Raw genomic sequence first — 26,919 nt, forward strand, 5'->3', positions numbered from 1 at the left:
CCGGAAGCACAGGCTCTGAGCCACAACGCATCCAACTTAGGCAAAGCAGTATCTTCCGCTGCTGTGGCAAACACACCACCGCTGCTCTGGTGTATAGAGATAGTGGGAGTGTTTGGCTGTACGATCTGACAGAATCTCGGCCACGACTCAAGCACACACTTACTCTGGACTGCCTAGACCTCATCAATGATGTTCATTGCGAGGCTCTCAAAGTCGCTTTTCAAAACCGCGAGGATCTCAACGGCTGTCCGGATACCGTGGTAGTGCTGTACAGCTGGAGGGTGCTGGATGAGTTATCGCACCCGTTCGTGGAAGCAGCTGCAGAAAGAGCGAAGTTTGTCTTGAAGCTCGTCACCTATGACATCTCGGACAGCAAGCCTAGAATCAGCCATGTTCAGGACGTTTTACGAGAAGTAAATCGAGAGCCAGTAGGCCTGGCTGTGGCTCCCTGTGGTACAACGGTAATTGCCTGGCAGGACTTGCATGGATTTGCGCGATATTGCCAGCTCGTATCATATAGTCCTGATCAACATAGATGGGATAGCTCAGCGGACGGGTTTCGTCTACGAAAAATCCTAAAAAGCGTGCAGCTGATCGGCCGGTACCCTACTGGCCAAGTGCTGCCTGAACTTCCGGTGACAGACATCAAGATCGTTGGCGGAAGACTGGATCTATTCCTCGAAGGCTCACCAATCGGGACATGGCACGTTCCGAAGTACGACTTACAAGACTGCGCTATTATCACGGATGGTGAGTTTCGCGCGAGCGATCTTGAAAATCGCGATGGTATCTCGCAATCTTTCCACTGTGGGTCAGTGGGCCTGCCCTTAGCATATCACCATGTGCATCACATCGAAACTCACCTTACTAACGAGACTTATTGCCTCAATACAGTAAGTCAGTTTCCGTCTGTATGTGTGGTACGATATTGTCTCCTTCTGAGGACTCCTAGTTGCCGCGAACTTCTCATTTGTACCTTAAGAATCACTTCATAAAAACAGTTGAGCGCCGGAAGACAACGTTCCTCCAATTCTATTCGATCTGTCTGCTTCCAAGTCCTGCGCAAAGAGAGCTTTGAGGCATTGACAAAGCTACTCGCTTCCTTGCTTCCCGCTTCTGATCGGCTCGTAAACGGCTATCAACAAGCTTAACCCGCATTTAGCCATACAACTCAGCCAGCTAACAACGTCACTCTCTCAACAGGCCGTTCACCTCGTCCTTGATCGCAGGCCAGGCCCAGCATCGGGTGGTTACCTGCTCAAATCCGTCCAACATCCTGCCGAATGCAATCACTTTAGCGTTCTCCAAAGGTACCCCAGCCTCGAGCATCGCGTTGTCGCCAAACTTGAGGGTATAGATACGCAGACGCAATCCTCTCTCGGTGTTATCATGGCCGTTTCGGAATTCTCTCGGCGCATCGCTCTGGCAACCTGGAACAGGGTCGTCGTGTACGCGCTCAAACCACGTGCTTTCCTAGATCGTCCTTATGCCGATGAGCCGGCGGAGGATCTCGAGGCGGATCATGCCTACCTGGAGAAATGCGGACATGACTACTATGGCAGAAGTGAGAAGAACGAGAACATCGTGAGCTTGTGGCCCGTAGAGCTGCCTGAAAGCGGCGTTGTGTTCTCCCTAGCATTTCGGGGCCAGAATGAGCTATGGGGCCTGACGGACAGGGGATTGATAAGATGGACCTTTGGTGCTCGATGTGGTGGGCGGAGGGACGAACTGTTGTTGTCGTCTCCATCCTGAGTGAAGCGAATGTTCAGGGTATCTGGGGAGCATGGGGGCCTGGGGGGAGAGTCTGGGGGCTGCTGTTCGGGCACGGATACTGTTCACTGTGCATGGCAGAGGACATGAAGCACATTCAAGAGAGCACAACGTGCACCTCAATAGCATCTAGGAAGCTACAATTCATGTCGCCGTGGAACCGTACAGGATGTTGGACTCGAGGTCAAGATTAAGGTAGAGACTGGGAAGCCGTCTCGGTGAATGATCATATTCTACTCTCTCTCAGAGTGACCGACTCCTGCAGCGTCCACATAGTCTTGACCTTGAGGGGGTCCCGCCCTACGTTTATCTGTGTCACGTGACTTACGCGGCTGCGCGTATCGACGCGTTTTATGCATGGGCACTGCGGACTTACTCCCCTCATACATTGTTCAGAAGTACGACTTACCTACAGCTCACAATGGCGGACGCAGGCAGCGATCACTACAACAACTCCCACCGCGCCTTTCTCCAAGCCTTTCTCGCCCGCTCTGTCCTCACCTTCGAAGAAGCGCAGCCAATTCTTGCTGCCATCCTCACCGCACACGGTATACCCCCGCCATTCTCTCTTTCTCCTCAATACACCCATCAAACTCTACAGCGCTGACACGTTTGTAGAAGGCCGCCCTACGCTTCCTGCCGACATCACAACCGCCGACTTCCAATCCTACCTCAGCGCGCTCAACACCGCTCTCTCCCCCCTCGACCTCGAGATCCGCTCCACGCTCTCCCAGCACGCTGACCGCACACGCGTCTACGCGCTCGTGAACGCAACTTCAGATCCACAGACCCAACTCGCGACGACGCACTCCGCAGACGAGATCGCCTTCGTCAAGAGGGTGCTGGACGCCATGTTCGAGACGAACAACACGGCGAGTGCGGAGGTCATGGCTGTAGCGGGGATGCAGGCGTTGCGGCTTTGCAAGCCGGCTGGGGCGAGGCAGAGCGGGGCTAATGGGCAAACGCTGGGCGGCGCGAGTGGGGGACTGACAATGGGGCAGGCGGAGGCGGTGTTGGCGGGGATGGTGGAGGAGGGGTGGTTTGAGAAGAGTAGGGCGGGTTATTACAGTCTTAGTCCGAGGGCGTTGATGGAGCTGAGGGGCTGGTTGGTTGAGACGTATAATGAGCCTGGTGAGGAAGGGGAGAGCGAGGATGAAGAAGGCGGTGAAAGGGAGAGGATCAAGTTTTGTCAGGCTTGCAGGGAGATTGTCACTATGGTGAGTGGCCTGTCCTTTTTACGCTCTACGACCGCGTGACACGCGGCGAGTGCCACCAGCATGCCACGGACGGTTCGCCTAACTCGGCCATATAGGGCCAGCGCTGCTCGAACCGGTCGTGTAAATGTCGCTTGCACGACGTGTGCACGCAGCGATTCTTCCGAGATCAGCCAGCCCGCAAGTGTCCACTTTGCAAAGCAGACTGGACCGGCAAAGATTTCGTGGGTGAGAGGGCGGCAAAGGGCGGTGACCAGGGCAGACGAAGCACTACGAGTGGGCCATCGCGGCGGACGACAATGGATGTCGAGGAGTCCGATGAAGAGGGCTGAACCGCTTGCACGAGAAGGGATACAAAGCACTAAAAATACTTGGAGGCTTTTGCCTACAAGAAGAGGAGCTGCAGGCTGCTCTTGAGCGTCGGTTGACCCGCACCGGATACGAAAGTACTACAGATATCGCCAGTCAAGTCACTACAACGGCGCTAGTACTCCGCTCCAGGTGGACTGAAGGCGGACATCAGGCGGTATGCTGCTTGAGGATGCGTCTGCCGGTATGCAGGACTGCGTCAAGCTCAAGTTTGAAATTGAGCAGGCGGCTTTTTGCTGGTCGGTAGTCATGGCATACAGCGTTGATGCTGCACTTTACGGTGGAACTTGGCTGCCTTGGGATAGTGTCACTTCACGTGGCAGCATCAACACGATACCCATGAATTATAGAACTCGATGGGTATCGTGCAACAGCTGCAGGTATCTCCACCCGACCATGATGTCTTAGAAAACATAATGTTAATATGACATCTTGGAAGTACACGGGTAGCATACTTTTAATTGAGTGCAAAAACATCCGTCCTTCTCATCATGGCTCTATCTCAGCCCTTGGTCCTCAGACCTCTTCACAAGTCGTGACGCTGCGCACAGGTTGATCTGATCGCCAATAATGATCATACGTCAGGTGTACCTGAGAGTGATGTGCCTGAGTTTGCTCCGGCTGACAAAACACGGCCGCTGATTGGTTGCCCGATCTTGTTGGTCACGACTACCATAATCAGATTTCAGGCCCATCAGATATATTCAAGAACCACATAAAGGCGCGGTTCCTGCCTGCTTCGACTCCTCTTACACTGATCTAATTTTCCAGCCTGAACATCTGCCGCTTCAAAACACACGATATCACACTAGAATCATCCATCTCACACAACACTTCCAACACTCGTCAGCATCACCACCAGAAACCTCACCACCACATCCACAATGTCTGAGCCCACCGCCGCTATCCCAGCAACCTGCTGCAAGCGCTCCGACGGTACGGGCTGCGTCTGCGCCAAAGAAGCGACCTGTTCGTGCGGCAAGCAGCCCGCCATGCACTGCACGTGCGAGAAGGCTCAGACCGAGAACACCATCTCTGGCGCTAGGTGCTCTTGCAGTACGTCTCACTCTCATCTTCGCTTCCGATCCGTCGGTCGTCCCGGAATTGGGTTGAGTCGTTTTATGGCGGAGAAAGATGACTAACGTTTCGGGATAGACCAACGCGCCCAGGGCCAATGCACCTGCGGCCGCGCGGATCAGGAAAACAGCTCGGTTCAGGGCTCGACTTGTGCGTGTGGGAAGAGGCCGAGTGGTGGGTTGCTCGCTTTCCTCTAAGCCTATCCGCTTGGGCGGGTCAAAGACATCACGGGACTGACGTTGGCTGTCCTAGATTCATGCACGTGCGCTGGCACGGAGCCGGGTGCTGAGAGGGCCGAGGAGATCGATTTCACGACAAGGAAGTAGAAGGCTCTGCGGCTTCCATGCTAGCGGCCAGATGGAGCTACTAGATTGGCTATAGGGTAAAGTGGAACAATGGGCTTGTTTTGGCGTTTTGGATGATGCTTCCTCGATTACCTCTATCTGAGAGTAAACAGCTTCCTGGGCTGAATGGGAAAGACGAGATAATGCTAGGCTCATTACAATAGTAGCAACAACAATTCACTCATTGCCTTTGGACCGGGTATCAAAATTAATAAAGCCACTGTGGTACTCTGTACATTGCAAGTTGAATTATTTCTGGGCCGCCAGCCGACAACCAACGCCTAGCCCTCGCCTTGGGAGAGCCGCTCCTCCATCAGTTTCAAGAGGACAGGCGGGACAGACACGTCTGTGGCCCTTATGGTAAGTCGGTACATCTATCTCATTGTCAGTAGAGAGCAACCATAGCAGGGGTGGCCGAACTCACCATCGTCTCAAAATTCGGCTCCAACCTTAGTAAACACCCAAACTTCCCACCCTCGCTCGTATGCAGTACCGTCGCACCCACAATGTTCTTCGGATTCGGGTCCACGCCATCCAAAACGCCCCACTTGAAACCCTCGACCGTACTCCGCGTAAACTCCATGCTGGAAGTCCGGCCCTTGCGCACCCCGAAGACGCGCTGAGCCTCCCGCGGCGCGCCGCCAATCTGCTTCCACCTTTTGAAGAAGTCCTCAGCGTTCAGTTCCGCAGCGTCCATGTACTTGTGCAGCACGACCGGGAGCTGCAACGTCAGCGCCTGCAAAGCACCGGCCAGGTAGCTGATCCGTATCGTCGGCGGGTCTGTGAAGACGTTCTTAGCTTCGAACATGATCATCTGCTGCGTCTGGCCATTTGGAGGTATTGTAGTATCCGGTAGACTCTTGGTATCAGTCTTCAGGTACTCGGCCGAGCGGTTGTCCAGCGTCGTGGTAAAGGAAGCCATGGGTGAGGAGGACTTGTTGGTGAAGTGGAGGATGACGCAGCCCAACTCGCTGCGGTATTCGGTCCGCAGGGCTATTTGGATCTGCGCGTCTTCGTAGAGGACGCCTTCGGAACGGAGGAGGAGCCTATTGTAACCGATCTCCCAGTCCGAGCTCAGATGGGCGGCGCTTGCGAGGTTGGGAGTCTTCGAGGCTGGCTGGCTGTCCATGCCCATCTCTAAGCCTGCCAGGTCGCTTGAGCCATTCCTGGTCAAGCCGTTGCTGCCGTTGGCTGCTGTCGGCGAAGGAGCCACTTTGGGGTTACCAGACGGTGTAGGTGTATCATTAGTGAAAGAGCGCTTGAGGCCGGCGTTCTGGGCAACACTGAGCTCTTTTGCATCTGCGTTCGCAGCTCGACCGCCAACCACCCACATCCGCTTGTCGCTCGTACCGGCGTGCTTCTGGTACAGGCGAGACAAGAGCGCAGATGCACGCTCGGGGAACGGAGGCATTTCGTCGCAGACAGTCCTCAACAAATCGTCGGTTGGCATAGTGGCGAGCGCGAGGTATTCGCACGCCCGTTGCTGTAGCTCAGAGTCCAAGCTGTGGCTGTATGCTCGGAACACCTGGAGCAATTGCGGCTTGATTTCCGGGAAGAGATTGACAAATTTGACGAAGGACGACAAGAGTATAGCTCTTGTGCTCGACGAGCAGCCCTGCATTTTCGACTGTATTGCCATGAACTGTTGGATCGGACTACACCCCTCATTGTCCGCAATGAGATGACCGAACTCGCCAAGCAGGTAGCCTCCGATCTTGACAAGCGTCTCATGGCAGTGATCCGCCTTGAGGTACTGGAGTATGTTCTGAGCGGCGTATACTTGCAGCTCCTCGTTGTTGGTCACGATCTGAATCACTCGCTGCCATACCTCATCGCTTACGTGATCTCCAGCCATGGCGAGCAGCCGTAGAGAGATGTCCACATACCACTGTATGTCTGTCGCGTACTTCTCAGTCAATATCGCTATCTTGAGGACCATCTCTTCCCGAATCGCGTAGTCAGCCGTCTGCAGGTACTTCAGAAGCTCGGTTACAATAGGCTGAGAATTCGTTGGGTCGCACATGCTGTACAGTAGGTCGAGGCCTTGCCGCCGCACGCTGATATCTCGATCCCGCAACGAGCCGATGATGATACTCTGGTGCTTTTTGATCGGATCCAGAGTTTCCGCACGCGCAGCGAGATGTGTCATGGCTTCCAGGCCAAGATACCGCACGTTCGTTTCACGTGATTGTATGAATTTGCCGAGCTTCGTTGAGATCTGCACCATGAGATCGTGCTCGGTGTCCAGATGGATAATGAGATTGATGGCTTCGAAGAGAATTGCGTTCTGGGCGTTGTTTTGCTGCACGTTCTTTGGCATTTCCATGGCAGAATCCATGATACGCTGCAGTGATTCCCGCATTAGACCTCGGATGTGGGTATCGTCTGTTAGAGTTAGTGTTGTCTGTAGAGACTTCCACACGCGGCTTACCTGATGGAGGATAGTATTGCAGAAGCCTCAGTAGCTTGACCTGTATCCAAGGGCAAGGGACTTTGTAGTAGTGATAATCCGCGGTGCATTCGCCGTCAACAACAATTTTTTTCAAACGCCTGGCAGCTTTGACATAGCTGCCCTTGTATTGTTCCGGACTCTCCTGGACAAGCGCCATTACGAGCGATGTAACCGATAATGTTACACCCATGTCAGCATCGTCCATAAGAGAGATTATTCGCTCCGTCCATTCGAACTGGACAATGCTGGGGTATTTTCGAAACAACCGAAGTAAAGTGAGAGCAGCCTTCTTCTTCACGAACGCTTTCGAAGTCCTAGGACAAGTTTAGTGCTTGCTCTCCGTGATTGGAGTAAGTCCACATACGGTGAGATCAGTAAACGATGGACATCCGCACTCAACGCCTCGCCCATTTCCTTGCCACCCACGTTCGCTATCGCATGTAGCGCTAAGCAGTTATTAAGCTCATTATGATCCAGTAAATCCTTCCTTATACTGTTAACCACCAGATGGAGGAGCTCGTGTTGCTCATGCAGGAACAGCGTGACCGCAAGGTATCCAATCTGCTTCTCAGAGTACTTCGAGGCCGAGATGAGGTTGACAGCCTCGAGGTGGCCAAAATCCACATTCCATCCCAGGATGTATATGTACAGGAGCTTGCAGACGTATTTCTTCTTGTGGTAGCCGTTTAGGTTGCCGTCTTTGAACTTCTGCCTGTCAGTCGCCCAGTATCAGCACTCTACGGCCCGCTTGCTGCGGCAATAGCAACTGACCGTATGTTTGCCAGTTCCTTGTTTATCCTCTTCTCTTCTAGCTCGCGAGCTCTAGCGTTGCGAAGGTCGGCGATGAAGGAGACAAGACCGCGCATAGAGTTTGCCCCTTGGCCAGCATTGTTACGGCTGAAGAGCCCGCCGGCGCCAGTAGCAGAGGCCATTGTGGGGATAGGTAGTGTCGTCTGCGGAGTGCGGCTTAGAGGAGAGATGGCTCTCTGACGCCCGGTCTTGTTATAGCGATAATCCCAGGAAGTGTCCCAACATCGTCAACTACTCAGCACCTTCGCACGTCTTAGGCGCGCATCGAGAGTCCTAGAAGGGGCGCGGGCGGAGGTAACTTCTTGGAAATGGTCCGGCGTCGCGATCCTTGCTGAGGAAGGAGGGATGATCCAATAGCAGCTGGAGGAACTCTTGCTCAGCAGCGCGCCAGGACGTAGGACTCGATACTATCAGGCTTACTTGTGTCTCCCGTGCTCAAGATGGTATTCAGACCCCAAGGACTAGTTCACTCCATTACTCTGCAGTGGAAAGTCCGCAGGCGCGAAACTCCGGCAGCATCTCCGAATAATCACCGAAACGCATCAAGGAATTGAGACGGCCACCAACTGAGCCTTCCAAGCCGTCATCATGGCCGAAGAAATGCACGTAAACCCCCAGCGCGCAAAGCAATTGATCGAAAATCTCAGCCATGTGAACAAGATAATACAGACTGCCAACAAGTCCGGCAAAAGTGTACGCTTCCTGCCGTGCAACTCGCCGGCGCCTCACTCACCACACACAAAGTAGATCCGCCTCATAGCAGTTTCAAAACTCAAGCCCGCAATCGATATCCTCGCGCTACATCAGCCTCCGGCCTCCCACCTCCATTTCGGCGAGAACTACTACCAAGAGCTCCTCGAGAAATCCCAGCTCCTCCCGCGCTCCATCCACTGGCACTTCATCGGCGCGCTCCAGACGAACAAATGCAAACCCCTCGCCGAGCAGATCCCGAATCTCTTCTGCGTTTCCTCAGTCGACATCTCCAAGAAAGCTGATGCGCTGGAAAAAGGGCGGAAGGCCCTCGTCGAAGACTCAAAGAGAGCCGAAAATGGCGGGCAGAGCAAGGACATGCCACCTCTGAGGGTCCTCGTGCAGGTTAACACCTCAGGCGAGGAGTCCAAGTCGGGTGTCGAGCCATCAGACACCGTGTCGCTCTGCGCTCACATCCGTGAGAAGTGCCCGCACCTCAGGCTTGCGGGTTTGATGACAATTGGCGCTATCGCGCGGTCGCAGGCCACGACTGCAGAAACGGAGAACGAGGACTTCGTTGTACTGCGAGAGACACGGGACAAGGTCGTTAAGGAGCTAGGAATAGCGGCTGAGGAGCTGGAACTCAGCATGGGAATGAGCTCGGACTATGAGGGCGCGATTGCACAGGGGAGTGACGAGGTCAGAGTGGGCACGACGATTTTTGGAGAGCGGCCGGCCAAGAAGGATGCGAAGGTCAAAGAAGATGTAGAAGAAGAGAAGGGTTGAACCGTCTGAGAAGGATAGGGGCGGACCGCACACTAGTGGAACCTTCCACATACGCCTTATGCCAATTCTAAGAGACTTTTACGGACTTGAACACGTTTCTGAATGTGCATGCTCTTCTACTCTAAATCTGGTGCAAGAGAGCGTATCAGGTCACGTGTTTGAAGCTAATATGTAAAGGTTAGTTATCGGCAGCGGCGCTTCTAAATTTAGCTTACAGCATGCACAGTGCGTTGGCTAATGCAAGGCATGTCCGCCAGCCTTGTAACACAAAGTCTCAACAACATCAAGCTCTCAGGTAAGTAGCTGATACCTGATTATCTGTTATCGATCTCACCACTCTTTGTACCCGAGTTCACGTTGATTCCGCCATGGCTTCTTTACCTGATCTTGATCTTGGCGGCGGGCTTGTTGAAATAGCAGCTTTGACAGCGCTCATCGGTTCGACGACCGCAGAGTCCTTGGTGCTGGGAACCAGAGGCTCCGCCGGCATGCCATGGGCGGCATTGAGCAACTTCGGCTCGGTTTTCTTAATCAAGGCGTGCATTGCCGCCTCAACGCCTGGATGGTTACGGGATACCATGGGCGTCAGGAATGCCAGATCTGACGCGGCTATTGGACTGAGTCTGGATCTCAACCGGAATCACAAGGGCAGGAAGCCTCTTGGTGAAGCAACAGGTGTCTCTGTGCTCAGCCGTGAAGTATGCCATGCTAGAGCCGTTCTTTTCATAATTCGTGCTAAGTCTTATAAGGTCTCCGGTCAAGGTGACGCCCGATATGAGATTGAGACGCTGGAAGATGTTCACGCATTCGACGACTACACTTCTGCACCGTTGCGAGCTTGCGTAACATCAGAGCCAAACAGCTCTCTCCAGGCGTACGCGTATGTGCAAGATCCACACTGAGCTACGAAGCATAAATCGCAGACATTGACCGACTGTTTAAGCATTGCCGCGTCTTCAATCAAGTTAACAGAAGTCTACGTGCTGTGGCATTATGGCGCCCACAGGCTCTGTTGGATCACGGCCGTCAACTGGATCTACTTCGTCATCGCAGCTGTAATCATCCAGATCATCGGAGTTGCCCGAGAATACAACGTTGAGTCCAGGCACATCAGGCGCCTCGATATCCTAGCCGGAAATTTACCGACTCCCCAGATTCCAGGAGAAGAGCGGAAAGTCCTGCTCGGGGTACCAATGAATGTCAGGAAAAGTCTCGCTTGGCGTCTGACCTGGGCATTTGGCAGTATTGTGTGCGCGGCCTCACTGGTCGCGACCTATACCGTGCTTTCGAAGGAGCCGCGGAGTTGTCTGCACATCTGGCTCGCATTCCAAGCAGGCTGGCTTGTGCTTCGTTCTGTCTTTTACCACTTCGCAGTGGAGACGGACGACGTCAAGCACTCTGTTGTCCCAATCGTGTCAGACAAGGGCGTGTCGCAGCACCACGTGGCTCGACTTTTGGCACTTGCCTCCGCGCTTTCAAAGTACCAGACACTTGCGCATCCGCGAGGCCCATACTGCTACAGCGAGGACACACAGGCGCCAGCGGACATTCTAGAACTCTTCAAGGACGCCAATCATGAGTTGCAGCAGAATTATCTACCATCTGCAGTAATCAACAGTAGTCAAGACGTAACCATCGACAACCTCGCCGTGATCGGCGATACAGTATTATCCAGCATAACCTGGTTGCAAGGGCATCCACTAATCGGCATGGACCTTTACGACTCTTGGATCGTAGCTCTGAGCTGTTGCGGACGAATACTGTTGGTGCCATCAGCCCGAGTCCTGTCAGGGCCGCCGAAAGACGCCGCGCCGAAAGATATTGAGACCAGCGTCGCACCAAACTTCGCGCCTCGAGGCGGCTCAAACGACGGTGTTAATATCTCTTGGGTCTATTGGATCCCTTGTACAGAAGACAGATGGCTGTACTTCCGCACGTACAAGACGCAAGTCAGGGGCGTGAGGAAAGCGACACTTCTTACCGGCCAGCAGGTGACCTCGAAGCTGGCGGTAGGCGACCTCTACGTCAGCTTGACTAGCATTGTTGATGTAGAGGATATTGTGCTGAAGTCTAGGACTGCTGCTAAAGTTCTACACAACATGCTTGCGTGAGTATCATAGTCGTGCGCTCTAGTGTGAGTCAACAATTTGGCAAGGAGACTGCAGGTGGTTAGGAAATTGCTCTCTCGCGGGAGCTCGTAGCTTATCACGTGATTACACGATGCCAAGCATCCACTTTCAGGCCGAAACTACCTTTCTCGACATCAATCATCCATCGTACCTGGTTAGGATGCCGAACGGTGCTTCCCTCTAGAAAGTTGACTATAAGGAATTATAGCTGACTGTGTATACACTCCCAATACCGCTCCTTTCACGAACTCACTACGAAGTCCATTCATCAAAGGTTCATAACAAGCTAGCCGTAGCTTGAGCAATGTACACGACATGCGTAAGATCACCTGTTCCAACGTACAAAACACCTCTTCATTCCTCTTGATCAGCTGGTAAGCTCGGCATTTATGAACGGGTATCTTCGGTCTCTATGGTCAGCCCAACACTCTCACCCCGAATGTCAGCTTAGCTCTTCTACGGACCATTCAGGTACACATCTCTACTTGTGTACGTAATGACTAGAATAGCTGCTACCGAAGCGAGCTTCCGTTTATTAACGTATTCGTCAGAGTTGCTGAAACGTTCAGAACTTCATAGTCGATCCCCTTCTCTGAGCGCTACATAGGCTCCGCTGTGGCATTCGGAACCGGACTGGTAACGGTGCCTTTCCAGATGTCGAAACTGCAACAGGCTTCTTAATCGCTCACTTGGATCCATATCTTGTCTCACCTCTGCCATCATGAAGGTTTGCGCAACATTGATCTCAAGGCGTCCACATGGATATTGTCCTCAAGCGTGTACCTTTGATATACGGGCGATATACTCGACAACTCTCCGTGAGCAACATCCAAGGGCCAGGGGAGAGGTGCCACAGTGCATGAGACGCAGCCCGCAACTGCCTTCGCCCCCTCGCAGATATCAAAGTGGTACAGCTCAACTAGTTGACCGTGACAAAGCAGTTGAGGAGGAAACGCTCCCTGGCTATGATCCTGAGGAGTTCTACCCTGTCCATATAGGTGAAATCTTCCACCGTAAATATCAAGTGCTGGGCAAGCTCGGGTTTGGGGCCACCTCAACGGTATGGTTATGTCATGATCTTCGGTATGTCTGTCTTGGATACCTCGGCCCTCGTAAGTACGATATACTGATGCATACCTAGTGACCATCGCTATGTTACCCTGAAGGTGTATACTCGGACGCCAACTTCGCCTCCTCAGATCAATCGGGAAGTTCAAGCGTACCGGCACTTGAGCACTATTCGCTCATCACACGCTGGGCGGCGGTTTGTACGAGAGGTCCTCGACTCCCTCGAGCTTGTTCGCGCCGATGGTAGTCGTCACCACTGCCTTGTCCACCCACCACTACACATAACCATTCGGGATTTCCAGAGGCTCGGACGCAAGTCGACTGGACTGCCAGAAGACGTGTTGAAGGGCTTGCTGCTGCATCTCCTTCCAGCTCTTGACTTCCTCCACACAGAGGCAAATATAACACACTGCGGTACTGTCTCTGTCTGTTGTGTCTCTTGTTTTCAGTTCCACTAACCGCCGCTCACGCTCCAGACGTTAAGGCAAGCAACCTAATGCTGACCATTGAAGACGAGGGCGTTCTGGTAGACTTCGAGCAAGCGGAGCGCGAGAACCCTTGTCCACGGAAAGTGGTTAGCAGTGAGCGCACAATCTACGCGTCTCGAGATTTCCGCCACCCAGAAGACTACAATTGGGGTTATCCGGTGCTCTGCGATTTCGGCGAAGCGCGGATTGGAAGTTCTCATCCATACAAGGTGATACAGCCCGAGATATACAGGGCGCCGGAAATCATCATGGAGACGGAGTGGTCGCACAGCGTTGATATATGGAATACGGGATGTCTGGTAAGTCTTAGCCACGTCCTGGCTCTATCAAGCATCGACTAGGTCATCTCTCTTCTAACACTCTTATGCAGATTTGGGACATATTCGAGAACAAACATCTCTTCGATGCACGGAACGAGGAAGGGGAGCACTCCAACCGATTTCACGTGGCAGAAATGGTCGCATGTCTCGGGACCCCGCCCATCGAGCTCCTACAACGCAGTGAGCGCGCGCCCCTTGTGTTCGACGAAGCAGGTAAGCATCCAATGCCTTTTTCGTGACCGCGAGATTTGACACAGCTTGCCTCAGGCCATTGGAAAGGCAATCCACCGCTTCCACAACTCTCACTCGAAGCCTCTGAGGAACATCTCGAAGGCGCGAACAAGGCCGCGTTCCTGAACTTTATGCGCTCCATGCTGACCTGGTTACCCGAGGAGAGAAATACAGCAAGAGAACTGCTCGAGGATCCTTGGTTGTGCGGACGCGTGTAGGATTGTCCACTCAAGAGGGACTCTGCTTTGTCATTGTTTTGGCATGTACACCACCTCAACACCCTACTCACCGTGACAAGTAGTTCATCGAGCACAGTCGCAACTCACTACTCTACGGCACGTATCAAAACCAGAGCCGCACCCAAGCTTAAACACGCTTGAACAACCCCATCCGCGTTAGGAGCTAAGTTAACAACGGCTCTCAGATAGCTTCAAATTCAGATAAAATGATATCCAGCAACCTTGAGGAAGCAACAGACGCCAGACCTGAGGACGCTACGTCGGCCGTCTCCCGTTCATAACGCCTTAATCAATATGACTGCCTTGCAAGCCCGCACCAGCACCAGATGGCTTCGCCCATCCCTCCCGTCTCATTCGCTCCTCACAAGAAATCCTGTTAGCATCGGAATAGCCGCATGGGGATCCACAAGCTGCAACCTGATCTCCTTCCATCCACCCCTTCCTCCAGCATCCTTCAGCGTCTTTTCAGTATCCCGGTCGATATTGCACCCACCCAATAAAAACGACCACCCGGAGAACTTATACACGACCTGAGCTAATCGCGCCAGTACACTCCCCTCTTTGCTCTGCCACGGGTTGACAACATGCTCGCACACAATCAGCCTCCCACCAGGCTTCAACAGCCTATACAGTCCCGCAACGGTCTCCTCCGGCCGCGGCACGCCGCACAACACCCGTATGCTTACGATATCGTCAAATATGCCCTCCTCACTGGCGCCGCGCTCCAGCAACCCGGTCCTCGCCAGCGCTGGAATCAGTGACTCAGGCTCAGCCCCACATGCAAGTATTTTGTATCGATCACCCAGTCCAGCTTTCCCAGCGCTCTTCGCCAGCTCAGCATGCAAGTCTACCGCCGGCTCCGCCGCATACATCATTTTTATACTTGCGTCTGTGTTGTAGCGCTTAAGCTGGGAGCCGGTGCCTGGTCCGATGTCCAAGACGCGGCCGTGAAGAGACTTTATAAGCGGGAGTAGGGGCTCTGGCATCTCGAGGGAGAGTTCATCTGCGTGGGCGGTCCAGAGGCGCGTGAAGGCTTTCTCGCGCAGGGCGGAGATGTTGGTGAGGAGGGGGATGTTACCGGTTAGGAGGGCGGTTAGGACGGTCGCGGCGAAGTCTGAAGAGGCGTCACGTCAGTGGGTGCTCTTCTTCAGGCGGTCGGTATATAACGCGGAGAGGGTTCTTACGGTATACGCCGAGTATAATGAGCAGAGCGGGTTGGAGGATACCGACTGCCTGATCCTTGAGTGAGGGTGCCATTGTTGCGGTCTGCCTGCTTCGAAATCTGATTAACTTAGATAGTAACTCTGTGCCTCACACCCTGCGGCGACACGAGGCTTTATACACCATCACAGTGTTGAGCTGTATGAAGCCAAGTACCCCGCAGCACCCGAGTCAGTTTCTCAGCTCCCACATCAGAGCTTTCATCAGCGCAGGTAATTCTTGGCACACCCTCTGACCACACTACCATGTCTGATGCGAGAAAAAGTGTGCTAGTTACGGGGTGAGTTGTGAGCTGAACAGAGTGGTACGAGATGGAAGCATCTGTGCGCCGCCTCTGCCTTACTCGGTCGCTGACTCAGATCGTGAACCAGCTGCAGTCCTGGAGGCATCGGGCACTCTATCGCAAAAGAGTTTCATAATCACGGTATGAATATTCCCGTTTAGGTAAAGAAATGAGAACTGTGGCTAAGCCTTATGGCACAAATATAGGCCTCCGTGTGTTCGCGACTGCGCGCTCCACCTCCACTATCGCGGACCTCGAGGCGCTTGGCATCACGACTCTGGCCCTTGAGGTCGACAAGCCGGACAGCATCAAGAATTCCAAAGCCCGAATTGCTGAGCTGACAGACGGGAAGCTCGACTTTCTGGTCAACAATGCTGGCCGGAACTATACCGTCCCAGCCCTCGACGTCGACTTTGATGAAGTTCGTCAGACCTTCGAAGTCAACGTCTTCGCCGTGATGCGCATGTGTCAAGAATTTGCTCCACTTTTGATCGAGGCAAAGGGATGTATTGTGCAGATTGGGAGCTTGGCGGGGGTGATGCCTTACGTTTTTGGAAGTGAGTATTCTCAGATCGTTAGACTCATCAACCCAAAGCCAAGACTTACGTGATTGCAGGTGTGTACAATGCCTCGAAAGCAGCGCTACATGCTTACAGCAATACGCTGCGGGTTGAGCTCGCGCCGTTTGGCGTCAGGGTCGTTACGATCGTGACGGGCGGTGTGCAGTCGAACATCGCGAGGACGGAAAGAGAGTTGCCTGAGGGGTCGTTGTATATCCCGCTCAATGCAGAGTATCAGCGGAGACTTAAACATAGCCAAGAAGGCGCTATGCCGAATGAAGCGTACGCGCGCTCGGTGGTTAGTAAAGTACTGCAAAAAAGTCCACCGAAGTGGGTGTGGGAAGGAAACAAGAGCTGGCTTATTTGGTTCGTGGACAGCTTCCTGCCGAAGGGAATCATGGTGAGTTTTGTCCTAGAGTTCAGTACGTGACACGCTAAAAATTCCAAGGATCTCGTTTTCTGGCGGATGTTCCATCTCTGGAAATTAGTGGAGCCGTCAGAAGCAAAGAAGGAACTTTGAGATCGTTTCGAGATGCATTGTCAGGTGCGTTGGCTGGCTTCTAAGCGTGGGACCATCAAAGTTTGGATAGAACATTGATGAATGAAGCTGAGATCGGTAAACCGAGTATGCCGCTGAAGCGACAGTGAACGGACAGCTGATGGGTCGCCACTGTTCCTTACCAACGGGGACCTGATTCAGTGTTGAGCGCGAGAACGAGGCGGACTCTCAGTCCTTGTTATTATATGGCCGTTCTCTTTCCACTGGCCGGAGCCTCTGTAGCAACCTGCCAAACCATGCTCAGGCTGAAGTGTTGGTAAAACCGCTACGTGTGGCGCTCTCCGTCATTTCTACTTCGTCAAAATTCTTCCATTCTCCACAAATTATCTACGTACCTATGAGGCTGGCATCAACGTCCAAAAGAAAAACGTACAGGACTTTCGTAGACATGGTCTGTACTCACCTGAGTTTTCCTATTTTCAACTCAGAAAAGAAGAACATGTGATACGCTCTAATCAGTCAGGCCATGTTGGAGGCTGGTACTAGGCTCGACGTGGCAACCACGAGACGTTTTTCGCGCGCTTTGTCTGAAACGGGCGAGCGGCATTTCTTCTAGCACGTTGTCAATCGCCGCTTGCATCCTGAGCGGAGTAAAGCTGCGACTTTCGTTGTTCGCTGCACATGCATAAGGTAACTGTCGGTTGTCAGCCTTCAATTCTAGCCCAGCACTATTGCTTTTCCTGATAGGCTACGGACGCTTTGCTGTTATTCTTGGAACCAAAGCGGACGTGGCGTATCTTACGTACCAAACCAGCTCCGACAGGTTGTCACAAGATAGATTGGCAAGCTGCAGACGACCGTGGACCGTAGCCGGGTGGTCAGACGAGGCTCTGCAACAATGCTTATTAACCAATATTGCCGGCCACGGAGACGACTGTTTGATTTGACGTCACCTTCAAAGTACGGCGGATTGGCCAGCCGGGAGATCACGTGGTTTATTACTCCGCGGTCTTGCAGGCGTAGCACAACATGCGCATCACTGCCGGCTTTGAGTCCTTCCGACAACAAAAACACCGGCGTCTTACATATGACGGAACGTCCTTGCGTAAGCCGGAACGTACGTTCTACACTCTTGGTGGCTGTTGCTAGAATTCAGTGTCACAGAACCCCGCACGGGTCTAATTATACGACAGAAGGCCATCAAGAGAGGTTTAGGAAGCTCGTTAAGAACTCTCGGGTCATCCAGCACAGGAAGAAATGCTCCATCAAGGAACTGCATCGAGTGATCTAACATAGGAACAGCGGGCGGTGATTTCTTGATGGTTTATGTTATGGCTGTAACATTCTTCACTAAATCTTGATCACTCCACTCGGTGTCGCCCGTTACCTCTGACAAACAAACCGAGACAGGGCACTGAGGGCACTGTTTGTGCCCAGAACCCCTTGAGGGTAACATGCTCCGAGGCCTGCTGTGCTCCCCGAGATGCATGATGTACAAGAACCACGGCCATCATCTAACCTCGATTTATATACATTGTACTTCAGGCGTATCACTGATGTCAGTGTGTACGCGTCGATGATTCAAAGGAGTGTCCACATTGTACCTAGACTTCAAGCTTCATGTTTCGCCTTGTGAGGATCAGGCTGAGGAGAAACAAAGCAAATCATATACACTGTTTTGACGCGTATGACCTTCCAGTGACATATATACCCACATGTCATGGCCCCTTACCCGCCGGTCGATGCGGTGAGTAATACATATCAAGATGGACGATCAGCGAAGGCAATCACTGGCGGAACCGTGTGCTGTACGCTGCTGATGTCAGTTGTCTTTTGTAGAGCGGCCTTCTGGCAGTATACACGATACAAAGTTGAGGCGGGATGTTTGTCGGAGGCAAGGTTGGGATAGAGACGTTTCCCCCCCTAATTCTCTTGTCCGGAGTCCTGCCTCTCCCGTGCGCCATCCTCCTCGTGACAGCTTGGTCGTCCCGAATTGAGGGAGCATGTGTCGATCTCGCGGGGGCTTGCCGGAACGCCCAACGGGCAAGGCGCTTGGTGCATCAGAAAAGGACGGGTGCGTGCTCGGGCGGCCCGCAAAGACTGGGGGAGTGCTGGCGGTGAAGTGCGTGAACCCCGTCAGCCTTGCAGCTCGTGCTGCCCTTGATGCGTCACCCACCCGCTTGATTGAGTCCCTCTTGGGTAACAGAGCTTATTGGTTCATTAGCTGCGACATGTTCCTCAAACGGAGACCATATCAGGCGCACAAGGCAGTTCTGGGGCCCCCACGTTGGGGGCGTAATCTGCAGCTACTAAACAGTGGCGCTTTGTATGCACTCTGAATGGTCTGCCTCCCTCAGCCGTAGGAACCGGCCCTCAGCTGGACTTTCAGCCTCATCGGCCTGTCCTTGTGGGCGCAAGCCCCTCTTGAGCATGTCGCACTCCTTCGTCGCAGACGTGATCGTCCAAGTAGTGTTTCTCTGATCCTTAAAGGAACATACACTGTTACGGCGCAATCGCATATCAAGCGTCAACACCATCAACACCCGCATTGCAGCTACCGTCAACGCGGCTTGTGGCTGCCAGCTCTAGCGACTTACAGACGCAAGGCTGCAGCTACATTGCTGTAGCTGAAACACGAGGCTTTCATATCAAGAATTGCAGCAGACAGACAGGCAGGGCCTCAAGGGGCTACTTGCATTCCAATGCCGGGGAACGGGGAGAGCCCCAGCAACGACGACAACCGTCGGCTTGTCGATGAATCCCCAGACCTCTTGGACACTTCTCCCCCAACAACTTTCGGCAGTGTCTTCCAACACCACTCTCCGCCGCGTCCAAGGCCTGGTTACTATTCGCGGACATCCGGGCTCTCGTTAGTCCCAAGCATCGAAGAGGAAAATGAAAGACACTACACGGCTAAGGATGACACGGACGAAGACATTGCAGATACATTTGACCGGAGGTCGTCCGCCAGCCATGGGCTAGGCATCGCTGGGACATCGCCTCCCACATCGAAGCAGCGTCGTGTATCTGTCCAAAGCATACCACGGGTAGCTGTTGGAACCAAGAGCCCCCCAGGCCCGAAAACGCCAGGCTCCGCAGATCCTCTCATCTCGCAAACAGACGAGCTTAGCCGCTTCACTAGTTTCTCCGGCGCGACGCGATACGAAGGTGCAGGCGGAGATATAGGAGATCATCCCCGCGAGCATGGCTACTCTCATTCACGCAACCGGTCTATCGACAGCTTGAACTCGCCATATCAGCAGTACACTGAGAATCCCGACACACAACGTTTGAAGCCAGGCGCGGCTGCCAGCGTTCGTACCACACGCTCAGCCTACGAGAGTGACTTCAGGCCTCATGCCTGCCCCTCCCACGGTCCTTTGTATCTTGGTCGCTCAAACTGGCTCGCGCTGTCGATCATGGTTCTGGCTGTCTATTCCACTGTGTTCTCTGGTATATACCTCGCCGTAGCCCTCAAAAGACCTAGGTATGGCAAGATAATTGGCGATGGCGGCTCGATGTCCCTTTCCACCGCCTCTACGCTTACGGCCCTTTTCGCGAAGACGATCGAGCTCTCCTTCGTCACAGTCTTCGTCGCCTTCCTCGGTCAAGTGGTAAGCAGAAGGGCGTTGATGAAAAGCAGTTCTAAAGGCGTCACACTAGCGGAAATGAGTATGAGGGGCTGGATAATGCAGCCTGGAACGATGATTACCCATTGGGAGAGCGTCAGATATGCAGCGCTTAGTATTCTGGGTGTGGTGAGCTTACTTGCCGCGATCATCGCCATGCTTTATACCACTGCCTCGGACGCGCTTGGTAAGTATCGAGCTGTGTGACCCTAAACTTATTGACTGCTAACTTAAGAATAGTGTCGCCTCAGCTTCAAGAGGGGTATAGAGATGGCTTGCTCGCAGGTCAGGTGAAGACATCCTTCGCAAATTCCCCCTATGTCCAGAAGCATTGCTCCACTCCTATTCGAGGGGACGACCACGGTGGCAATACCTGCCTTCAGATCGAGCACGCTGCCCAGGGATATCAGAACTACCAACGGTATCTAGCCTACTGGAACGACCTAGCTAACCAGGGCAATGGCTCCATCGATCAGGCGCACCGGCCGCAAGGGTTCGGTTTGATGAACACAAATACCTCAATCACAGCGCAATGGGTGGACCATCAACCCGTCAAAAAAGTACCCGAAAAAGATTTCATCGTCAATAACGTTACTCTGGCAATGCCGCATTCTGGAGTATTCAAAGCAGCCCGCGATGCCCACAATGGGATTCTGCAGCCAGAGCAGCTTGGTGGCCAGGGATATTATTCCATCCGAGCATCGGTGCCAAACCCCGTCATAAATGTCCTTTGCATGCAGGTCGATGCAGAGACTCTGGAGCCCATGATCTACGATATGTGGCCCAATGCCACAGCATACAAGAAGAAGACTACAGGCGCTGAGTGGCAGGTCCTGCAAGGCGAGTGGCATGGGCCTCCGAACAAAACCAATATCGATGACTTCTTCGGCTGGAACCGCCCATCGGAGTCAGGCGAAGAAGTCATCGTGCCGCCTATCTTTCCCAGACTTCCTAAATCCTTCAACACAATTCTGAACCACACGGGCCCTTACATTCGGGACTCTATTTATCTCCTAGGCCGCGGCGGCGCGTTGGGATGGAAGAACCAGACCGATGTCTTCGTCCTTTGCTCCCTCAAAGTAGCCATTACCACTAACTGCTCCACGCGCTACAACGCGTCATCCAGCGGAGGGTCGATGGAAGCCATTTGCGGAGATCCCAACGATAACATGCGCTACAACAAACGCCACCCAGACCCGGTGTGGGATGCCACAGGTGCCTCTACGCCTGTTTCTTTGGAATGGAAAAATATTGCTAGTGAGTGGGGCAACAGCCTGGCTTTGAATCATGGCGTCGACGATGGAGATGGCAGCAATGCCCGGCTACTGACGCAGCTTATTCTGAGCGGGCCTGAGCTCAACGCCGCTCTTCCGAGCGTGGCAGAAGCGCTTGCCGTCATGGCCGGCTGTACGCTCCTGATGTCTGCGGAGGACTCGTCTTTCACTTATGGTCCCTGGGTATGTTCTCTCATCGCTGACAAACGCAATCAGTTCCCTAAGCTAATCTTGCAACCTCTCCCGTAGAATTACTCTCTCCCCGAGCTCGAAGACCCCCAGTGGCAGTACTTCGACGCCAGTATCCGCGCCCAAGAGTATGCCTCCGGCGGCGCAAATTCCGCTCAGCGCGGCTGGATCCTTGTGCTTCTGCTCGTCTTCGCCATGAACGTGCTCACGCTCAGCTACTTTATCATCAACAAAGGTCTCGTGACCGACTTCTCGGAGCCGCCCAACCTCTTCTCGCTCGCCGTCAACTCGCCGCCGAGCGAGTGCATGACGGGGAGCTGTGGTGGCGGGCCGTATGGTGCGCAGTACAAAGTCAAGTGGCAGGTCAGCCGCGAGGGGGATCACCTGTTCATGGAAAGTAAAGATGTTGTAGGAGAGAGTGCGGCGGTTGCGGCGCTGAGGGATGGGAGGTTGGGGGGTGCGTATGAGATGGAGAACAGGGGCAGTCCGATTCAGAGGATGTACAGCAAGCTGAGTAAGCGGAAGAGCATCTTGTAGGTGGACATAGTCATATCGTGGACGTCTTCGAGTACTTACGCTAGGGGCTTATGACATGTTGGTTTAGCGGGCGTTTGCATTGTCGGTACTCCAACCGCCCTGGGTAATTTTTATTTCATAGATGAAAAGTTCGACATCATTAGCCTTACCACCTGCCATCTTGTCACGTCGGGTGGGAAGAGGGGTGGACAAACTTGCTAGGAAAACCACCACAGATGGTCTACCCTTTTACCTGCCCCACGTGCTGGTCTCGCATTCCGTGATACCAAGAAGAGAACACGCCAACTAAGTTCCAATCGTTCTCTTCGCTCTAGCGTCCAGCTCTCGGAAATTCTATCCATTGGCCAAGCCGAGATCATCAAACTTGTCACTTGAAGTGAATTGAGACTTGCAGGTTGCAGTAGCATAGATGTCGTCCTGCCTTGTTCCCCAGGACTCAGCGCAGTCTTCAATCTAAGCTTAACCTTTTCATCTCATGTTCTTCTGGAGTGTGCTCGGAGAATGGTATCCCTCCATGTGAAGCACCCGTGTCTCTTTGTTTGTCAGCAATGACCATCGGCTTGCTTGCCCAACACATGGAAGCACAGATTACACCAAGCACTTGGCTAGACGGGGACGAGGTTGCGCAAGCACGAAAGACACAGACGCCTAAGGCTGCGACGCTGACGAGGAGTGGCAACTCGACGTTTCTTCCCCCTCACCGGCACCCGTGTACAGGTACTGTTGGTCTGTATATCTCTTACGTATAGTGGTGTACTTCTGCGCTCTCATTTACAGTTTCCACAAGGGCCGTAACGTCGAGTGCCCGAGCAGGTCGCTGCTTTTCGCTTGAGGTTTCCATTAATCAGGGACTGACTTGTCTGCAAGAAGCAACAGGTCCGTATACAAAGCGCTGCCGAGATGAAGATCTAGAAATGGGTGTAGCCGGGCTATGTAAGGCTAAGTGGGAGACTATCACTTGAAGCGCCCTACTCTCGTAAGGATGGTTCTTGGAGCAGTAGTGTTGAGCGGAGTGTTGCGGCGGACGTTCTTCGCTTGCTTACCTTGATGATCAACGGTCTAGTTCCCATGTAAGGGCGGAGAGTACAAGAACGGTAACTGGCAGCACTTCGATGAAGTTTGCTTCTCCGTGGTTGCGTGCGGACAAGCCAGACCAAAAGCTTCTTTTAACGCCGGCACTTCATGGAACGACATGCGGCCAGCCGGTATTGAGTGCCATCGTGGGCTTTGTGGCACTAATCGAGTGTAACATAGCTTCGGTCCACAGAGAGCGAGGTATGTGTTTACGCGCCCGCGGTACGCATACAAAGTCTACCGGGTACGCATACCTCTTAGACGGTTCACCCACCCCTTTTGTCCTCCTCCTGCTTAACACTTCTTGAAACCAGCAGCTCTTTCTTTACCTCGTCCATCAACAACCATGCGCCTCATACTCCTCCCCAGGAGCAGCGCCTTCACCCCCCTCTTCCTACTCACCACCATAGTCGCCGCGTTTCCCAAGTCCCGCCCCGAAAGCGACATCAGCGTGCGCCTCCCCCAGCTCCACCACCTCCTACATCTCCTCACCCCGCTAACCCCCACCACCGTTAGGTCTACGCATGCGAGCACACCAACTTCGCCGGCGCCTGCTCCTCCTACCACTACCCACAAGCCTATTGCGCGAACCTACCTACCGCTTTCATTTCGGCATTTGGGCCCGATCCGGGTGTCGAGTGTATTGTGTACGAGTACGTGGTTCTTCCTGCGCTCTTCCTGGATTGTGGAAAGAGTGGTGGTGCTGACATGGTTGTGCGAACAGTGGACGTGGCTGCTCGGGCGAGACGTTGAATGTGGTGTATCCCGGTATCGCAGATCTCACGACTGTGGGGTGGAATGATCGGATCTTGAGTTTTAGATGTGGGCGCTAGAAGAGTGGGAAAGGAATAGAGGGTTGAAATTGCCATCTGGAAACTAGGATTGGGAGACTGAAGCTGGTTTGGACGACATGAAGGCACAGCACAGTTAGACGCAAAAAGATATTGCAGGGAGATATTACTGGGGTTGAGAATTAGAGAGCGCTATTTACATATTTACAAGGCATACCTATCGTAGGATTGAGAGCTTGCCAACCCTGGGAAAAGCTGTACCTCGCCGGCTCCTACAATATGAACGGAGCTTCATGAACGCCCTGTCTCCCAGACGGACATAGTCGATACGCTTTCTCTCTGCCTTCTTAGTTCTCAACCGCGATCTTCTGCGCCTGCGCCCCCGTCTCATCAGCCGGACTCAGATTCGACTTGGCGGGTCCAATGACACAGATTCCGTCCTTCGAAAACCTACTCCCGTGAATCGGGCAGTCCCAGCTCTTCTCCACGTTGTTCCAGCAGACAACACCGTGCAAATGGGGGCAGATAGCGCTGAACTTGTGCACCTTGCCCTGATCGTCCTTGTAGACTGCAATTGGCTTCTTCAGGTCCGCCTTATTAATCACGCCTCCTGTGCCTGGAGCCAAATCCTCGATGTCTTGGATATCGGACTGGGCGAAGCGCTTGTACTGCAGGTTGATCTGGACGTCGTGGCTGAGCATTGATGGGAGAGACTTCATGATGCTGCCCATGCGGTTGGGCGCGTATAGTTTAGCCCATGGGTTGGGGACCTCCGTGATCTCATCGGCGATCAGCTTGCCGGCTAGGACGCCATGGGTGAGACCGTTGCCGCTGTCGCCGGTAACGATATAAGTGTGTTTCTTGCCGGGGTTCTTGCCGATGAAGGCCATGTAGTCGACGGGCTCGAAGATCTGGCCGCTCCACTTGTAGTCGACGGAGCCGGCGCGTGTGAAGCGCTCGCGGACCCATTGCTCCAGCTCCTCGAAGCGGCCGTCTGCGCTCTCTTGGCCGACTTTGTGGTCGCAGCCGCCGATGACGAGGTAGTCGTCCTTCTCGTCGCAGGGGGTAAACCGGACGTATTTGTACGCCTCGGCTTCGTCGTAGAGCAGGCAGTCCTCAATGTAGCCTTTCGGCACGCGAATGGCGATGCAGTAAGTTCGGTAGTATTCCTCTTCGGCAACAACGCTGAGCTTCTGTAGTGGAACAACGGTAGCCTCCACCGCATCTTTGCACGTGATTACGTGGCCGTTCTCAGTGTGCACCTCGGCGGTCTTCTTGCCAAAGCCTAGGAGCTCAACGCCCTTCTCTTTAATGTCCATCATTCGCGTGCGAGTATAGCAGCTGAAGTTTGGCTGCTGCTGGAGCCATTTGAGAACACCGACACAATACTTGGTAGGGTGGAAAGTGGCTTGATCCCAGAAGACCAAGGCATCACGCTGTATGCAAGCGCCAAGAAGTCAGTTACAGCTGAGAGAAGCGCGCCATGCTGAGGGAGACCTAGATGGCAAGGGAGCGCCCTGCTGCAGACAAGCGGAATGGAAATACGACGAACCTGGTCAATCTGACCGTCCCATCCTTTGACAGCAAATCCTTCCTCGAAAGTAGCGTTCAACCCCAAGCTTCTAGCCTTCTCACACTCCTCTTTAAGACCCGCAATCTCCTCGGCGTGCTTTGGATGGCCACGTGGATACTGCGAGATTTCGTAACCCGGCAAGTGCCTGTACTCGCATTCAATGCCGAGCTGCTTAGAGACCTCCCCAACACGATTGAGCGCCCACTGATGGCTGTCGGCAGCAGCTTTCGCGCCATCATCTCCGTGCTTCTTCGCTATCTCCGTGTAACCATCGTCAAGCGCACTTGCAAGATGTCCACTCGTTCTGCTCGTTTCACCGCTCAGAATGTCCCTGGCCTCGATCATGACAACGTTCACACCCTTGCTGACGAGCTCATAGGCAATGGATATGCCCGAAATGCCAGATCCTACGATGCAGACATCGGTGTCAAGGTCTTGGGTGAGCGGCGAGAACTGAGGGCGGTTTGAGTACGGATCGGTGTGGATCCACACGGCGTCGGTCTCGCCGGAGGTCTTCATGAAGTGCTGAGGCTCGGACATGGTGGCCATTGTGGATTGCTGATAGCCGAAGTGGGTAGCTACTGCTGGAAGCGGTCGAAGCTCTGCTCGTAGGCGTTAGTTACGCGTGTTTCTTTTGTAAAATCCTAGCTGATCTCCACTGCACCCTCTGGCTGAGGATGCTACCCATCGACATGGTGTTCGTTTCCAGCTGTGGAGTGCGATTGAGCTCGGCTGGTGGGGACAATACTCACGATTAGCACGAAAACGCGGCTGCTGTCTAGCAACGGTACTGAAGCGAGGCGAAGATGCCAAAGCAATGCTCAAGCTGGGCCTGGATGGCTTCGTGATGAGTCTGAAAGCAGCTTGACGGGAAGTGTAGAGCAACTGTGACATTGCGAGAGCTGCGAGAGAGGAGAGAGACAGGCAGGGAAAAGGAAAGCTCCAAGCAGACGTGTGACCTTGGTGTTGCACGATGTTCAGCTCGCCCTGCAGCTCCTACCTGCAGACTGGTCTCGTGTCAGGAACGATACGACATGGACACACAGAGATGTTACTTCCTCATTGGGGCATTTGAGCTCGGCTGGCATTTCATGACGACGAGTGCTAGTCGTGACGACAGGCTTTCATCATTGACAACTTGTCCCAAGCACGATCGCCGCGCCCCCATGACCCGGGCGATCTCCCCGCTCCATGGCATTTCGCGAATTGTCATGACAGACCGGGTGCGCTGCATCGTCTTTGGAGATGCCATTGACGGATGGACATCGAAGCTGCTATGTATCTCAACGCCGGCTAGGAGAG

General features: G+C 53.6%; 10 protein-coding genes across 10 annotated transcripts; 7 read left to right on the forward strand and 3 right to left on the reverse strand.

Annotated features, from left to right (window-relative positions):
• Positions 1-2,191: 2,191 nt before the first annotated feature.
• W97_07083 (uncharacterized protein) lies at positions 2,192-3,316 on the forward strand (the record flags this gene model as incomplete). Its single annotated transcript, XM_007784955.1, has 3 exons — positions 2,192-2,318; positions 2,389-2,987; positions 3,083-3,316. The coding sequence occupies 3 exons, from the start codon at positions 2,192-2,194 to the stop codon at positions 3,314-3,316; spliced, it is 960 nt and encodes a 319-aa protein (XP_007783145.1).
• A 921-nt stretch (positions 3,317-4,237) lies between these two features.
• On the forward strand, positions 4,238-4,756 carry W97_07084 (uncharacterized protein; the record flags this gene model as incomplete). The annotated part of the gene is made up of 3 exons (XM_007784956.1): positions 4,238-4,409; positions 4,509-4,604; positions 4,683-4,756. The coding sequence occupies 3 exons, from the start codon at positions 4,238-4,240 to the stop codon at positions 4,754-4,756; spliced, it is 342 nt and encodes a 113-aa protein (XP_007783146.1).
• Positions 4,757-5,055: 299 nt separating this feature from the next.
• W97_07085 (uncharacterized protein) lies at positions 5,056-8,158 on the reverse strand (the record flags this gene model as incomplete). Its single annotated transcript, XM_007784957.1, has 5 exons — positions 5,056-5,148; positions 5,199-7,159; positions 7,206-7,540; positions 7,591-7,938; positions 7,998-8,158. The coding sequence occupies 5 exons, from the start codon at positions 8,156-8,158 to the stop codon at positions 5,056-5,058; spliced, it is 2,898 nt and encodes a 965-aa protein (XP_007783147.1).
• Positions 8,159-8,624: 466 nt separating this feature from the next.
• On the forward strand, positions 8,625-9,512 carry W97_07086 (YggS family pyridoxal phosphate enzyme; the record flags this gene model as incomplete). The annotated part of the gene is made up of 2 exons (XM_007784958.1): positions 8,625-8,729; positions 8,784-9,512. The coding sequence occupies 2 exons, from the start codon at positions 8,625-8,627 to the stop codon at positions 9,510-9,512; spliced, it is 834 nt and encodes a 277-aa protein (XP_007783148.1).
• Positions 9,513-9,880: 368 nt separating this feature from the next.
• Positions 9,881-11,623, forward strand: W97_07087 (uncharacterized protein; the record flags this gene model as incomplete). Its single annotated transcript, XM_007784959.1, has 3 exons — positions 9,881-10,210; positions 10,262-10,392; positions 10,456-11,623. 3 exons carry the CDS (start codon positions 9,881-9,883, stop codon positions 11,621-11,623), a joined length of 1,629 nt encoding a protein of 542 aa, XP_007783149.1.
• An 877-nt stretch (positions 11,624-12,500) lies between these two features.
• On the forward strand, positions 12,501-13,966 carry W97_07088 (CMGC/SRPK protein kinase; the record flags this gene model as incomplete). Its single annotated transcript, XM_007784960.1, has 5 exons — positions 12,501-12,724; positions 12,783-13,123; positions 13,186-13,496; positions 13,568-13,730; positions 13,785-13,966. The coding sequence occupies 5 exons, from the start codon at positions 12,501-12,503 to the stop codon at positions 13,964-13,966; spliced, it is 1,221 nt and encodes a 406-aa protein (XP_007783150.1).
• A 371-nt stretch (positions 13,967-14,337) lies between these two features.
• On the reverse strand, positions 14,338-15,244 carry W97_07089 (uncharacterized protein; the record flags this gene model as incomplete). Its single annotated transcript, XM_007784961.1, has 2 exons — positions 14,338-15,101; positions 15,172-15,244. The coding sequence occupies 2 exons, from the start codon at positions 15,242-15,244 to the stop codon at positions 14,338-14,340; spliced, it is 837 nt and encodes a 278-aa protein (XP_007783151.1).
• A 209-nt stretch (positions 15,245-15,453) lies between these two features.
• W97_07090 (uncharacterized protein) lies at positions 15,454-16,571 on the forward strand (the record flags this gene model as incomplete). The annotated part of the gene is made up of 5 exons (XM_007784962.1): positions 15,454-15,488; positions 15,580-15,632; positions 15,698-16,048; positions 16,108-16,451; positions 16,500-16,571. 5 exons carry the CDS (start codon positions 15,454-15,456, stop codon positions 16,569-16,571), a joined length of 855 nt encoding a protein of 284 aa, XP_007783152.1.
• A 2,681-nt stretch (positions 16,572-19,252) lies between these two features.
• On the forward strand, positions 19,253-22,179 carry W97_07091 (uncharacterized protein; the record flags this gene model as incomplete). The annotated part of the gene is made up of 3 exons (XM_007784963.1): positions 19,253-20,366; positions 20,420-21,636; positions 21,703-22,179. 3 exons carry the CDS (start codon positions 19,253-19,255, stop codon positions 22,177-22,179), a joined length of 2,808 nt encoding a protein of 935 aa, XP_007783153.1.
• A 2,212-nt stretch (positions 22,180-24,391) lies between these two features.
• Positions 24,392-26,166, reverse strand: W97_07092 (uncharacterized protein; the record flags this gene model as incomplete). The annotated part of the gene is made up of 2 exons (XM_007784964.1): positions 24,392-25,480; positions 25,597-26,166. The coding sequence occupies 2 exons, from the start codon at positions 26,164-26,166 to the stop codon at positions 24,392-24,394; spliced, it is 1,659 nt and encodes a 552-aa protein (XP_007783154.1).
• Positions 26,167-26,919: the final 753 nt, after the last annotated feature.

This window comes from Coniosporium apollinis (assembly GCF_000281105.1).
Source record: "Coniosporium apollinis CBS 100218 chromosome Unknown supercont1.37, whole genome shotgun sequence".
NCBI lineage: Eukaryota > Fungi > Ascomycota > Dothideomycetes > Coniosporium > Coniosporium apollinis.